This window comes from Rhinatrema bivittatum, chromosome 4, assembly GCF_901001135.1.
Source record: "Rhinatrema bivittatum chromosome 4, aRhiBiv1.1, whole genome shotgun sequence".
Lineage (NCBI taxonomy): Eukaryota > Metazoa > Chordata > Amphibia > Gymnophiona > Rhinatrematidae > Rhinatrema > Rhinatrema bivittatum.
In genome coordinates this window covers 191,579,338-191,594,273 of record NC_042618.1, presented here as the reverse complement: position 1 = coordinate 191,594,273, position 14,936 = coordinate 191,579,338, and the positions used below count along the sequence as shown (strand labels likewise).

The 14,936-nt window shown below is 41.6% G+C and overlaps 1 protein-coding gene across 1 annotated transcript in view; it reads left to right on the top strand.

Moving 5' to 3' along the window:
- STAB1 (stabilin 1) overlaps positions 1 to 14,936 on the top strand; it is a 335,521-nt gene that overhangs the window by 75,549 nt on the left and 245,036 nt on the right. The window contains exons 17-19 of the mRNA XM_029599456.1: positions 2,506 to 2,586; positions 6,497 to 6,655; positions 11,496 to 11,552. Of these exons, the coding sequence (XP_029455316.1) occupies positions 2,506 to 2,586; positions 6,497 to 6,655; positions 11,496 to 11,552 (297 nt within the window). The remainder of the gene's footprint in view (positions 1 to 2,505; positions 2,587 to 6,496; positions 6,656 to 11,495; positions 11,553 to 14,936) is intronic.

Here is a 14,936-nt window from a genome sequence, read left to right as displayed (position 1 = left end):
CGCGCCCAAATTATTGCGTCTTTAACCAGCTTATTTACTGCATCTTTAACCTCTATATTTACCGCCTACCCTTACCCTGGCGTTAGTGTGGTGTTCAGTCAGCTTCAGACTGGACAGCGTCATGGACATTTATATATTGGCTCTGGCGCTCTTTTTCATTCGGTTGAGAAGCAGAATAAGAAATGCTCGGCAAGGGAATTCTAGAAGGCAGATTGGAGAGGCCAATAGGGGAACCCAGCAGCAAGGAGAACCCTGCAGCAAGACCGGAGGAGGTATGTGTTCAATGGTACCATCATCCATCTCTGAGCATCTCTGAGGCTCCGGGGGTCCGGCGGAGACATGGATACCTGTACGGACCCCAGAGAGTTGGGAGCCACGCCAGACCTTCCTCCGGTGTCTACTAGGCGTCCTGAGGCTCCGGGGTCCAGCGGAGACATGAACGCATGTACGGATGCCAGAGAGATGGGAGCCGTGCCAGGCCTTCCTCCGGCGTCAACTAGGTGACCTGAAGCGTCTGCTAGGTGTCCTGAGTCTCGGGGGGGGGGGGGGCCCAGCGGACACCTATATGGATGCCTTCCTCAGGAGTCTAGAATTAGGCATCCCTGAGGCTCCTGATTGTAGTAAAAGCTTAAAGAAGAATGCATAGCTCATTTAAGAATAGTAAAAGCTTATATAAGAACACATAGCTCATTTAAGAATACAAACTTGAGAATCCACAGTGTTACCTATCCATGTATGTACTGTAAAACTATACAAAAGGAAAATCAACCAAACAGAAGAGGAGAACACGGAATAAAAAGGGGAAATCACCCAAAAAGAAGAGGAGCACATGGAATACAAAGGGAAAATCAACCAGACAGAAGAGGAGCACATGCAGAGCTTACAGATGTCCATAAAGGCAGCGGGGTCTTTCAGTCATGTACGTCCGGAAAGAGGCAGGAACGTCCATGAACAGAATCCCCGACCTTGGCAGTCCGGCCGGGCACTCAAGGCAGTGGCCATGGATGTTGGAAGGCAGCAGGGCCTCCGATCATGGATGCCCGGATAGAGGCGGGAACGTCCATGAACGGAAGCCCCGATCTTGGACGTCCAGCCAGGCGCTCAAGGCAGCGGCCATGGACATTGGAAGGCAGCGGGGCCTCCGATCATGGACGCCCGAATAGAGGCAGGAACAACCATGAACGGAAGCCCCGACCTTGGACGTCCGGCTGGGCTCTCAAGGCAGCGGCCATGGATGTTGGAAGGCAGCGTTCCCCTCTTTCCGGGCATCCATGCTCAGAGGCCCCGACCTTCACAGAGCCCAGATATCCTTGCACGTCCTTAAGTGCCCAGATGTGGAAGATTGGGAATGGCCTCCGAACAAGAGGACGTCTGGATACTCAGGGCAGCCGCCCCGGTGTCCATGCGGGATCTGTAGAAAAGAACCATCCACTTACCTGGTGGAATGACATTTGAAAAGATATTTGAAATGACAGGTATGGCGCCAGCGCACCCTGGATACTGTATAGGCGCTGTATACCGCTCTATACAGTAAAATGGATTGTGAACGCCTACTGCTTCATAGGCGCGCTTTGGACGCTCGTTTGCCGCCGCTTGGATTTGCGCTAATTTGAATACTGACTCAAGCGGCTTGTGAACCAAAATGTGCACGCGTCAAACGCGCAGGCGCCCGGCACTGCCGCACTTTTTTTTACGCACCCGTACTGTATCGGCCTGTTAGTCGCCAAATATTGCAGCTAAGACATTTAGATGGATAACTTTCAGTTTTCTATCTAAATGGCTTTTGAATATCTACCCCTCAATCTTTAATCTGGTGTTACTCCCATCCCACTAACATAGGGCAAGCTTCCCTTCCAATATAGATGAAATATTAAAGATGAAATTCAGTTTTAGATGTCTTTTAAAATGCACAATCATTTACCTTATACCTCTTCAGTAGTTTTCTTGCACTCCTTAGTCTGATACTAGTTATATTCCTCCCCTCCCAAGATCCTTTCTCCCCTTCTCCTTCTTCTCCTTTGAAAATCACTACAATATGTATTATTGAATTGGCAATATGTTGCACCTACATTAAGTGGGTAAATGGCTTTTCAAACTTGCTACCATTGCACATTTTCTTTTACCTGTGAAAACTAACCTGAGCATTTATAAAAGCATATATGCAGATATGCTATTTTTACGCACAAAACCTCTTTCTATATTCCCTTCTAAAATTCTATATTTGAAAATTATTCAGGAGCAACTGAGGATCCTTTTTTTTAAAGGTAATATATAATTGGCCATAGGTGAAGTGGTTACAAGATGAATTCATGGCATCTGCTTCCTATATTTGTGAGATAGTGGGTAGCATGATTGTCTCAAATTTAATGTTTCTTATCATAAATTATTATGGATATTAAAATGATGCACTGTAAATACTGGTAGGAGTAAAACAGTTCCCTATACCCTTTATCCTGCCACATGCAGTTTCATTTTAAAGTGTTCTCCTGGTCTTTTATTTTTTAGGTAACTGTGGACAAGCTACTTACAATGCCCCAGATTTTGACCTTGGCTAATGAGGTGGTGCCGATCAACGTTACAGCAGATGTAAGTGCAGACTTCATCTTAGTCCAACTATATTCATCCTGACCTTTGCTTGTCTTTTTTTCTTTTTCTTCTTTAGTGCTTTTCAAGATCTGTCAAAAGTGCTTATGCACTGGTTCAATCTGTCTGCCTGTCTGGAGGCACAATAACTTCCATTAAGCTGCCCTAATCAGGCCAGACTTGGAAGAAGATTCGCCATGGTTCTACAGGTTATGCTATTGAAGGTGACTGAAGCCTGATGAGGTTCAGGTCATTTTCAAAAGTGTAGTGCTGAAAAGCATATGCATAGTTTTCATTTCCTCCCTGGTTTCCATCGCATGACAATATTTAAGAAAAGGAATTAGCTAAAAGAAAACCCCCCAAGCAGTTGGTAGATTTATGCTATACTCTTGGTTAGATAAAGAGGTAGATGTTGGTAGGGGGCAGGAGCTTGTGACAATATGAAATCCAGACTATACTACACAGATCCATTTTCTTTAGTTCTTCCATACTGGTTCATGCCTCCTCAGTTTCTGTTCCATTACATACAGAGATCTTTGTGTGATGATTTTCCCATGAAGAAGCTCTTTTTGTTCCTAACTCTTGGAAAGGATTCTGGATGGGGAAGACTACTTAATCTCTACTTGAGTGCAACTGATGAACTTGTAGAAAGAATGTGGAGTGTTTTATACTATATGAGAATAGAAGTTGACAATTTCTGAAGTTGCACTGTGGTGGAATCTGAAAGTGTGATATCATGAATGGCCACTAGATGGTGTACTTATGGATAATCAGGTGTCCCCTGAAGTCAGACAAGTCAATCGTATATCTAAAAGATGTGGCCATAAGAGAGCATGAACTGGCTAGAGCTGCCTAGCAACTAAATAAGTAGTCAGTCATGATCTAGATACCAACAATGAAAAGGTAAACTCTGCCCATGATGACCACATATAAAACCAGGAAGACCAGGAAGATTGTAACAGGCAACAGGAAGTGCAAAGTACCAAAGAAGGTCCTGGCAGCACAAAAGCATACCCTGCTAAAGAATTTTTCAATTGGTTAGAGACTTCTGAAGCAACTGAACTTCAGGTAATATAAATCTTAGATGGGGGCTAGATATTTCTCTTCTGGGCTATCTGAACATGTAAGGAATGAAAGTGGTTAACTTATATAATAAACCTTACATGATTCTATTATTGTTTCCACTTCATTTTGGATTTGATAAGGTAGAACCTGAGATTGGGAGGGAACAGTCCCCTTCTGGCTCAGCTTAAATGACATCCTAGCTGGTAAAGTTACATGATTCCTTTGTATGGAGTAAAATGTGGGAAGAATAGTTAATGAATCTTAATGGAACATGTTCTCTTTTAAGAAGGATAGGGAGTGTTCCTCCAGTATAAACTGCTGGGTTTAGAATTTGGTGGAAGGAATTGGAAGGAACCCATCCAGGGAGTGGGTGTCCCACGGTAGCCTGAGAGTTCCCTGAGGGGGCTTTCCCCTTAAAGAGGAAAAGCCTGAGGCAGAGAGACATTTCTCCTCAAGGGAAAGCATCCAGGGGACCTGACCTAAATCTCAGAGGTGGAAGAGAGTCTGAAGATCCAACAGTCAGTGAGGAGAAAATTGACTGAGGAAGCCTCAGAAGGGTGAGACACAGGGACATTAGGCAAATTCCTTGCTCTTTCTTGGATGTGCACTGGGAAGAGATTCTGAACTGTTACAGAGTTTCCTACTGTAACTGAAGAGAATTACTGTGTGTCCAGTGAATGAGTACTGATGCATCTAATGTGGCATATGTTATGCTAAGACTGTGAAAACCATAGTCTATAAAGTGTAGTGGGGATTAGAACCCACACAAATGTTTTTTCCAGTGGGCATCTTGGGATTTTTGTAGGCAGGTGTTTTGTATATCCTGAGCCTCCCCAGATTTTGGACCATCCTCTTTTTAGGATGGGTCTTGGGGTATAAGTTGCCACTGAGTACGTGCAGCAGTCAGAGGGAAGGAAAGACTGCAGACGTGAGAGAGAAGGCAAGGCTTCAAAGAGTCAGGAGATCATCCCAAGTTCTCATGCTGCAGAGGATAAGGAGATATTTAGAGGGAAGGAGTATCTACAAGGATTGGTGGCAGAGAATTTTAGAAACAGAGACTGTATGGCCCATCCAGTCCATCCATCCTATTAATTTAGCATTATAATTCTTGTCACTTCCTTAGAGATCCCTGTATTTATCCCATGCTTTCTTGAATTTAGATACTATTTGTCTCCACCACTTCCACTAGGAGGCTGTTCCACATATCCACCACCCTCTCTGTAAAGGAAATATTTCCTAAGATTACTCCTGAATCTATCCCCTTTCAATCTCATCTCTTGACCCCTTATTCTAGAGCCTCTTTTCCATTGAAAAATGCTCAAATCTTGTGCATGAAATCCTTTGAGATATTTGAATGACTCTATTATATTTCCCCTATCTCGCTTTTTGTCTAGGGTATACATGTTTAGACCTTTAAGTCTATCCCCATATGCCACAGAACGAAGACCACTGACCATTTTAGTAGCCACCCTCTGAACTGACTCCATCCTGTTTATATCCTTTTGAAGGGCCTCGCTCTACCCAAACCAATCCCACCCCTGCCCCTTTTTGGAAATTTTTTTAGATGTGTGTGCCACGGCTTTTACTTGCTTATATGGGCGCTTTTTAAAATACGGTTGGCCACACTGGATCAAACCAAAGGACAATCAGGCACAGTATCCTGTTTCAAACAGTGGCCAATCTAGTAGGTCATAAGTACCTGGCAGGATTCCAAAAGTATGATAGATTACATACTGTTTATCCCAGGGATAAGAAGTGGATTTCCCCAAATCCATTTTAATAATGTTTATGGGCTTTTCTTCTAGGAATTTGTCCAAACCTTTTTTAAACCCAGCTACACTAACAGTTTTTACCACATCCTCTGGCAATGAATTCCAGAGCTTAATTATGTATTGAGTAAAGAAATATTTCTCCTATTTGTTTTAAATGTACTACTTAGTAACTTCATTGCATGTCCTCTAGTCTTTGTACTTTTTGAAAGTATAAGTAACCAAGTCACATTTACCTGTTCCATTCTACTCATTATTTTATATACTTCTATCATATCTCTGCAGAGCCTTCTCTTCTCCAAGCTGAAGCACCCTAACCTTTTAAGCCTTTCCTCATAGGGGACTCATTCTATATCCTTTATCAATTTTGTTTGTTGGAATATATCCTTGGTCTGAGCCCCTATTTCCTTGTTTAATGTAATTTTTGAAGCAGTGAGAAACTAATGGTAGGAGGGAGTCATAAAGGGGTTTCACATAGACTCCTATCCAGCTCAGGTCTTTATACATAATCCTTGCCTCTGGGCCTGGGTCCCCTATGCCATCAGCTTAACCCAAATCTTTTTGTACCTTGACAAGAGACCGGTACTTGGCTCATTTACATGCCAGACCTTCTAACATTTTATGTGCCCCATTCCGGGGTGGGGGTTTATATTTGTTTCCTTTCTCAAGAATATTAGGATAATAAATCTCTGAATTTCTGTAAGACAGAAGTTCACAGAGCAGGAACAGCTTGACCTGGCCATATTGCCATGTGGCATCCAAGATGAAGAACATTAATTTTTGCTACTGTTTCATTCCGGCATCATTAACCACTGTAAACGTAAGCTTGAGCAAAGGAAAGCTTGGGAGCTTACATTATATTCATATATTCACTGAAATGTTTGCTGAATATTCACAAGTTTGGGAAATAATGTCCTGAATCAAAACTTGAAGGATTCTTGTAGCCTGACAAATGCAAGTAAAACTGTGTGACATTTTTTGTTTCAGCTTACTTTGTTTTTACCTTAATGGCACTTTGGTATTTGTGCCTTCCAGTGAGATACAGTATGACCTGGGCTGTATTTTTTCCTCTGACATAGGGAAGAATTCTCTTGGGAAATTCGGGGATGCCCTTAACTAGAAGAGACATTGTTGCATCCAATGGCGTCATTCATATGCTGGATGGCGTGCTCATTCCTTCTTCCATTGTCCCTATTCTGCCTCATCGGTGTGATGAAGTCCGCTATAATGTTTTCATGGTGAGTCAAGTCTTTGTCATAACTGTACCAGCAAAAGAGTTCACCTGCGCTCTACTTTCCAAAGATCTTCTAACATTCTGCACCAATAGCAAAACCCTTCTAGGGGTCTTCCAATGTATCAGAATAGGAGGCAGTCATGCAAATACTACACTATCCATCCAGCAGGATCCCAACACATTTTACAGTCTTACCACTTCAGCTTTCTATATACATATCTAACACATATTTCATATGAGCCTGATTATATGCTTAAGTTAAGTTACACTCAGGTACTCTTATATTCAGTACAATTCAGTACTTCTAGATCTTGACCTCTTCTCTGCTGCCTCCTTCCTTGCTGGGTCCAGATGAGAACCAGCTGACTCTTCATCAGCCCAGATGGGATGCAGCTGTTTCTTCCTTTGCCTGAGTCCAGGTGGGACACTTCTGAACCCTCTTCTGCTCAGGCAGGACACTGCTGCCTCTTCCCCTCTCTAAGCCCAGCAGGACACTACTGACTTCTCCTGCCAGGCCCAAGTGAGACACCACTAACTTATCCTCTGTCAGGAGAAGAGTGCTCCCTCCTGCACCTGCCAGATCTGGAAGGACACCGGTGACTCCTCCTCCACCTTGGCCCAGCAGGATGCCGCTACATCTTCCACCACTTTTTCACTTGCCTGCAATTATAAAACTATGAAAGTTTCTGGAAATGCATTTTTCCAAAACAAGAACTTGTCTTATAATAAGGCCAATTGCTACCATACCAACTTATATTTATAAGACACAGAGCAGCACCATTGCTAAATACAGTAGCTTTGTTATAAATATCACTGAAGTTATATTCCTTAAGCATCATCACCTAAGACCTAGACCAAAGTATGGAAAGCATACAGTTGCCAGGAGCACTTAGGCCAAGACCTTTCTCCCTCTATAGCATCCCCTGCTTCAGGTGACATGGGGAGCCAGATGACCAGGGGCCTGGTTTAATAGTTGTCTTTTAATATTGCAGGAGAGACCTTGTTGAGGGTGCATACATACTAGAAGGTTAACCAACAAAAAGAATAAATCGAAATAAACTTGTCAAGTTCAGGAATGACACCGAAAAGTTACTATAGCACTTTTTATGGATTCTCTCATTGATTAGTGCCTCCAAATAGGTTTGTTTTCTGTGTACTATGGCAGGAAAGAACTTCACTCTTAAGCCTCAGGATATGTTTGGTAGGATCTCAGTCTGTCACCGCTGGGGACTGAGAGCATCCAGCACTTTGGCGAAAAGGCCCTGACACCGGCTCCTCCCAGAGTGGTAAGGCTCGAGGGGGTCCTGAGCAACGGAGGCGCTCCCTCCTCCCCCCCCCCCCCCCCCCCCCAGGAAAGGAAGAAGAAGCTGGCACTGGCCGGCCTGTGCTTGCCTGCAGACTGCCCCTCAACCCGCCCTCCTACCACGCTGAGGGCTGAAGGACACCAAGGCGAAGCCAAGAGGTTCTTGCACCAGCAGACGTGCACACGAAAGGAGCACAACAAAGGAGCTTGCCCCTTTGTGTGCTCTTTCATGAGTGTCTGAAGTGAAGCCCAAAGTAACTACTTAATCTCACCCTTACCAAACAACTATTATAATGGAGCTGACCCACCTCATTGAAACCATCACAGGACGAGAATATATGGAAACCTTCGGAAAACCTCAAAACACAAGCAAAGAAAGAGTACAAAGCTGATCTACCCCACGATAAGTAACAACTCTCCTGTAATCTCAACCTGCCCAATGTTTACTCTCCTGTTATTAAATGTTCAATCACTGTCAAAGAAAATCCCACTGATATAAATGATCTACTAGAAGATCTAAATCCTATTATCTTCTGCATTACTGAAACATGGCTGAAAAACAAAGATAATGTTCTCTTAAATCAAATTGATCACCCCAACTATGATATCTTTCACTTCCCCGGATACAAACATAAAGGTGGGAGTCTATTAATAATTAGTAAAAAAAAAAAAAAAAAGAACTTAAACTTAAACCTTACAAAGTTGAGACTAAACCTCCCTACGAGGTGGCAATACTAAAATCACCACAATTAAATATAGGTATAGTCAGTTGCCCACCCGGAATACTCCAAAAAGACTGCTCACTTCTAATTGCAATTCTCACTAAAGTGTTTCCATCACCTGAATCTACATTAATCGTAGGAGACTTTAACCTACATGTAGACAGCATACCTAACTATGGCATGTGAAATCTTTCTAGATACCATGAAAGCAATGGATTGGTCACAATTTGTAACCAAAACCACTCATAAAGCATGACACATCCTTGACCTAATATTTGCCAGTTATAGAAACTGAATAATCAACTCTTTTCACAACATATTGCCCTGGTCTGATCACCAACTAATAAAAACAGAAATAACTCTCCTCAACACAAAGCAAACTAATTCATATAATAATCTTTCACCTACAGAAAAAAGATAGAACCGACAATACTTGAAGAAACAATTAAAATAAAATTATTGATTTTAATCAAGATAATGCCGTCTCAGCTTTTGACTCCTGGGATAAAATCAACAACAAAATAGCTGATAACCTAAGCCTAGTCCAGACAAAAACATTCCGAAAAGAACGCAATACCTCTAAACAAAAGAAGCCATGGTATAGCGATGAGCTAAGGCACACTAAACAGACACTGAGAAAATCTGAAAAGCAATGGCGGAAATGCCAATCAACGGAATCTCTTGAAAAATACAAATCCCTATTAGCAAAATACTGTGAACAAATCAATAAAACAAAAAAAGACTATTATGCTAAACAGATCCATGGTGTAATATTTAATTCCAAATTACTCTTCAAATCAGTTAAAACTTAATCAAGGACCCATCTTCTTCTACCTTGAATAACTACTTCTTTTCAAAGAATTCCTGCAATGAATGCGACCCTTATTTGTTAGACAAAATCAGTAAGTTAAAAGCACAGTTCTCCACCTGCTTACCAACAAAAGAACTTGAAAAAAAATGGGCAAGCTAAATGGAACACATATGACATAATATCTAAACTCAAAATTAACCAAATCATTACAAAAATTAAGCCAGCTATCCACCCATTGGACCCAATCCCCACAAATTCCCTGAAAACAGTATACAGCGTAATCAACAATCACAACCATAATCAACCACTACCTATCAGAAGGACTGGTCCCCACTGGGGCAAAACAAGCTGTGATTAAACCAATCCTAAAAAATAAAACTGGCAGAATTGATGATTGGGCCAATTATCGATTAATATCCAATCTGCCTTTCATCGCTAAAGTCCTAGAAAAAGCAGTGTTATTCCAATTAGATAGCCACCTAGAAGACAATAATATTCTAAACCCAAACCAATTCGGGTTCAGAAAATATCGCTCAACAGAAACTCTACTCATTTCCCTAACCGACCCTGTACTACAGGGGTTTGAAAATGATTAATCCTGTATCCTGGTACTAATTGATCTAACAGCAGCCTTCAACACCGTAGACCATACCCTGTTATGCCATCAGTTGAGAAAAATTGTAATAGAAATGTTATCAAAAGGTAATCTTCCTTCCTAGCACATAGATCATTCCAAGTCAAACTGGGCAATCACATATCTGATACCTTCTCAATCGATATAGGTGTCCCCCAGGGTTCAGCACTCTCAGCTACACTGTTCAACATTTATTTGCTGCCTCTGTATACATTACTAGCAGAACTAGGAATCAATTTCTTATATGCAGATGACATACAATTCTACATCCCATGCGACAAATCATTTGAAAAAATACACTACAACAAAAAACTATCTCAGCTGAAACTGACACTAAACACACACAAACCAACCTTAGATCTGGGTAATTTCAACATTACACCCTCAGCTCAAATATGGGACCTAGGAATACAGTTCAATGTGAACTTTACAATGAAAAAGCACATAAGCAAATTGATTGGATACTCCAAGCTGAGAATATTACATCGGCTGAAACCATTACTAACATTACAGGACTTCCGCACTGTGTTACAAACACTAATATTTTCAAACATAGATTACTGCAATTGCCTATTACTAGGCCTACTTTCAGGACTATTAAAACCACTACAGATACTGCAAAATGCCTCAGCTAGACTCCTACTAAGGACAAGGAAATTTGACCACATCACCCCCTCACTGATAGCACTGCACTGGCTTCCTGTACAATCCGGAATTCATTATAAAGTATTAACTCTGTTTTTTTATATCATCAACAACATTAACCTTTGCTTAATAGGAGTGTCACTTCAACCATACACACCACAGCGAGTCCTATGATCGCAAAATAAGGTCTTCTAAATGTGCCTACAACATGGAGTACACATCTAACACAAATAAGAGACCAAATGTTTTCCATAGCAGGCCCCAGGTTGTGGAATTCTCTATTAGAGACATTACGACTGATAACAGAAAGTAAGAGTTTCAAACATGAACTGAAAACATGGCTCTTCAGAAATACATATGATTTAACTTAAAATATCAATACACTGACAAAAATCATAAATTAATGTTAGTAAAATGAACAATAAGTATTGAGCGATGTAAAGTGCAACATGACAACTTACTGATTAATGCATGAAGGATAATGAAATGGAAATTATAGATTACAAACTACATTCATGGCCCCCTAGTTAACATGTACTTGATGTTCATGTGTTGACCTGGAATATGTATTTGCTGTTGTGTTGACCTAAAATATGAATGTCGATCCAGAATATTAATGCTGATTTTATAAACCGTTGTGATCTTCTTTTGGAACGACGATATATAAACACCTAAATAAATAAAATATATACTGTTGCTTGATGCTCCCCCTTGTTTATTCTTCTCCAGAGTGATTGTGGCCACTGTGATTCTCTTCCTGCCTGTCCCTTCAACAGCACAGAAGTGGTAACTACTTATGTTGTTTAAAATGATAACATATAAACTGAAAATTCTGTGTGCAACACACAGCACAGACCATGAAAAAACTTGAGGGCATCTGCAAGCAACCACAGAAACATAAAAGGCTAACATGCAATATGCTGAGCCATACCTTGAAAGGTCTTATTGCTTTTACCAAAATAAAAAAAAAAGAACAGTATTCAGATTAATATATGACAGTTGAGTAAGACACGTAGAGGTCCATATTCAGCTACTGTGCGGCTCAGCAAGATACACTTATCTAGCTAATTTAGCTGGGATGCCACACCATTGCTGGCTAATTAGCTAAATCTGAATATCAGAGTTGGCTGTATAAGTTATCTGGTGAACTCCACTTCTCCCTGGAACATCTTATGCTCGTCCCAGAATGCCCCAATTTATCCGGCTAAATTCTAGCCAGATAATTAGTTGTCTGAATAGAATTTAGCTGGATAAGTGGCTGAAAATGCTGGTTTTGCCATTTAGATGGTTAACTTTTAATTTATCCGTCTAAATGGCTTTTGAATATGGATCTCCTTAGGAGCAGGAGAGAAATCTGAAAGCTGATGTTCAGCTGGGTCATGGCACTTTTCAATAGTAAATCTCATCCTCTTCATGTGCAATATTTAAATGGACAAGTAGAGGTCCTGCTGACCGACTGCAAAATCAGATTCATAGGGCATTCCTTGAGTTGTGTTGCAATTCAGATCCCATTGTGTTCTGGACTGTCCTTTGCAAACTCCTCTTGTGCTTCAGTCAGGGCCAGCGCAACCATTAGACTGGACTAGACGGCTGCCTAGGGCAGCGGCAGGGGGTGGGGCGCCACTGGGGAACATGAGGGTGCCATTTTCAAAATGTGAAAGAAGGGGTAGAGCACTCACTAGGGGAGAGAGAGAGAGAGAGAGATGGAGAGAAAAAGAGAGACTGTAGGAAGGTGACCATAACACTATATATCTACCACTGTCAGAGGGCACTCAACTCAGGGTGTGTTGGGGGAGCAGTGTTCCATTGGTCTGCATACGGCACCAGCCCTGGCTTCAGTATAGCTTCTTACCTTACAAAAATGGGACAACTATCCCTAAATGTTAGAGCTATTACGGCCACAACTTCAGAGGAAAGTTTTCATCAGTGAGTTTGGAAAAATCGCAGTAAGTTTGTAAAAAGATTTTTACACACATTGAAAAGCTAAGGATTTAGAATTTCCAAATGGCTCCATGTCATCAGAAAAGACTAAGGCAGTCCTGGTCCTAACTACATGCATTTGTGGTGCCAGGTTTATATTAGAAAAGAAAAGCAAGTCTGTAAATGCAATAGGGTTAAAATCAGGATTGACCCAGTTTATCCCTAGTTGGTTTCCTGATCTTACAGAGTCATTTTAAAGAAATTAAAAATAAACGAATAAAGTATTAATTAAGAAGGGATAGTAGCCATCTTACATTAGAAGGAACATGTTCCAATTTTTCATAGAGCAAAAAGTTATTTCATCCAGTAAACCAAGTAACTATGAAGAAGAAATTACAGCGTATGCACAGCAGCCAATTTACTTATCCCTTAGATAATTCCTGAGAAGCCAATATTCAAAAAGCCTAGAATGGACACTTATCCAACTAATGTTAGCCCGATAAGTTATCCTGGATATCCCTGAAGAAAGGCATCTGGCTATATGGAACCAGATAACTTTGAAACCTAACTGGCTGTCTTTGAACACTGACTTTTATGTTTAGAAGTTATCTAGGTACATATACCTGGATAACTTTGCCCTTAACCCACCTTATTTTTATTTATTTATTATTTTATTTATATTCTGCTTTCTCAGGCACTTCAAATTCATAGGGTATAGCCTCCCAGCCCGATCCTCCCCACCCCAATTAGGAACATAAATGCTTGGCAGTCAAACCCCCCAACCCTTCAAAGACCCCCAGAATAAATTTACAAGGTACTTGACCTATAGGGCCAGAAACAACCCTCCCTGCCACCGACCTCGGAATCAATAAAAAGGCACAAATTTCAGCAGTGAAACCCACACCCTCCCACCCCACCTGGAGTCCCCATACCTCTCACTGGAGTTGGGAGCTCGAAAGAAGCACCCAGCTCCTGGCACATCCAGCATTGCTTTGACAGCCACGCCAGTCGCATAAGCAACCAGCATGGCTCTCAAAGTGTCAAAGTGAAACCATAAACTGAGAGCTTCTTTCCGGCTTCAGTGAGTTCCTGGCAAGGTGGACAGTATGGGGTAGGGATGGATGCAAGGCAAGAAGGAGAAGGGTTTCACTGCCAAAATTTGTGCCTTTTCAGCAATTCTAGGGGAGGGAATATAGGGCTATGTCTGTCTACTTTATTCTAGGGTCTTTAGCGGTAGAGGGCCTGACCACCAGGGATTTCTGCTCTTCACCAGGGTGAAGGGGATCGGGCCAGGAGGCCTACGACACTGCCATGGTTTTTGTTCCCCCTGTATATATCCTTTGAATATAGCCAGTTAAGTACCAAGTTATCCGAGAACATGTTCCTGGACAAGCTTAAATCTGCTCTCAGGCATGGCTGGAGATAACCAAATAACTTACCGGGTCATTCATCAAATCGCGATAAGGCTTTATCGCATGCATTACTGCGGTAATTACCTCATCACGCTTTGAATATGTAAATTGTAAATTAAAATAAAAAAGGGAGGGGTTTTGGCGGGGTTAGGAATAATGAGGGGCTGGAAGCGCTGCGGGCGATAATGTTTTGCATATTATCATCGGCAGTAGTGCCAGAAATAGGTGCACCTATTTCATTAGTGTTACAGGGGCGATAGTATGCAGCACGGCTGCAACCATGGCGGGCAAAAACGCACTGCTGGGATGCAGCCGCTCCTTTTTTTTCCCGCAGGTGATCATTCTGCTCTATTTACAGCGAATGATGAATCTAGGCCTTAATCCACTAAGTCCAAATATTGGCATTAATCTGGATAAGTTATTCAGCTAACTTGTCTCTGCACCATAATGCCCCTAGCATATCCTTTACTTATTCACCTAAATCTTGGCCAGACTTATCTGAATAAAAGTGATCCAAATATGTATAAGGAATATTCAAACTCATCTAGTTGCATATCTTGTGATTTATCCAACTAAATGGCTTTGAATATTAACTACTTTAGGGCAAGAAACATAATAAGGATGCAGCGTAGTACAGGCCTTTCTTTGAAATTAATGTGAAACAAATAGCACATAAGTTCAAGTTTTGGTTAGGATTAACTTAAGGACCCATATGGATTGGTAGGCAGGGCAGTGACTGATCAAAACAATGCCCCAGGCAAGGGTTGCTTTCGGCAGCCTCCTTTCCTTTCAGGCTTGGTGAACGCAGACTCACAGACTAATTCAAAAGGGTGACAAG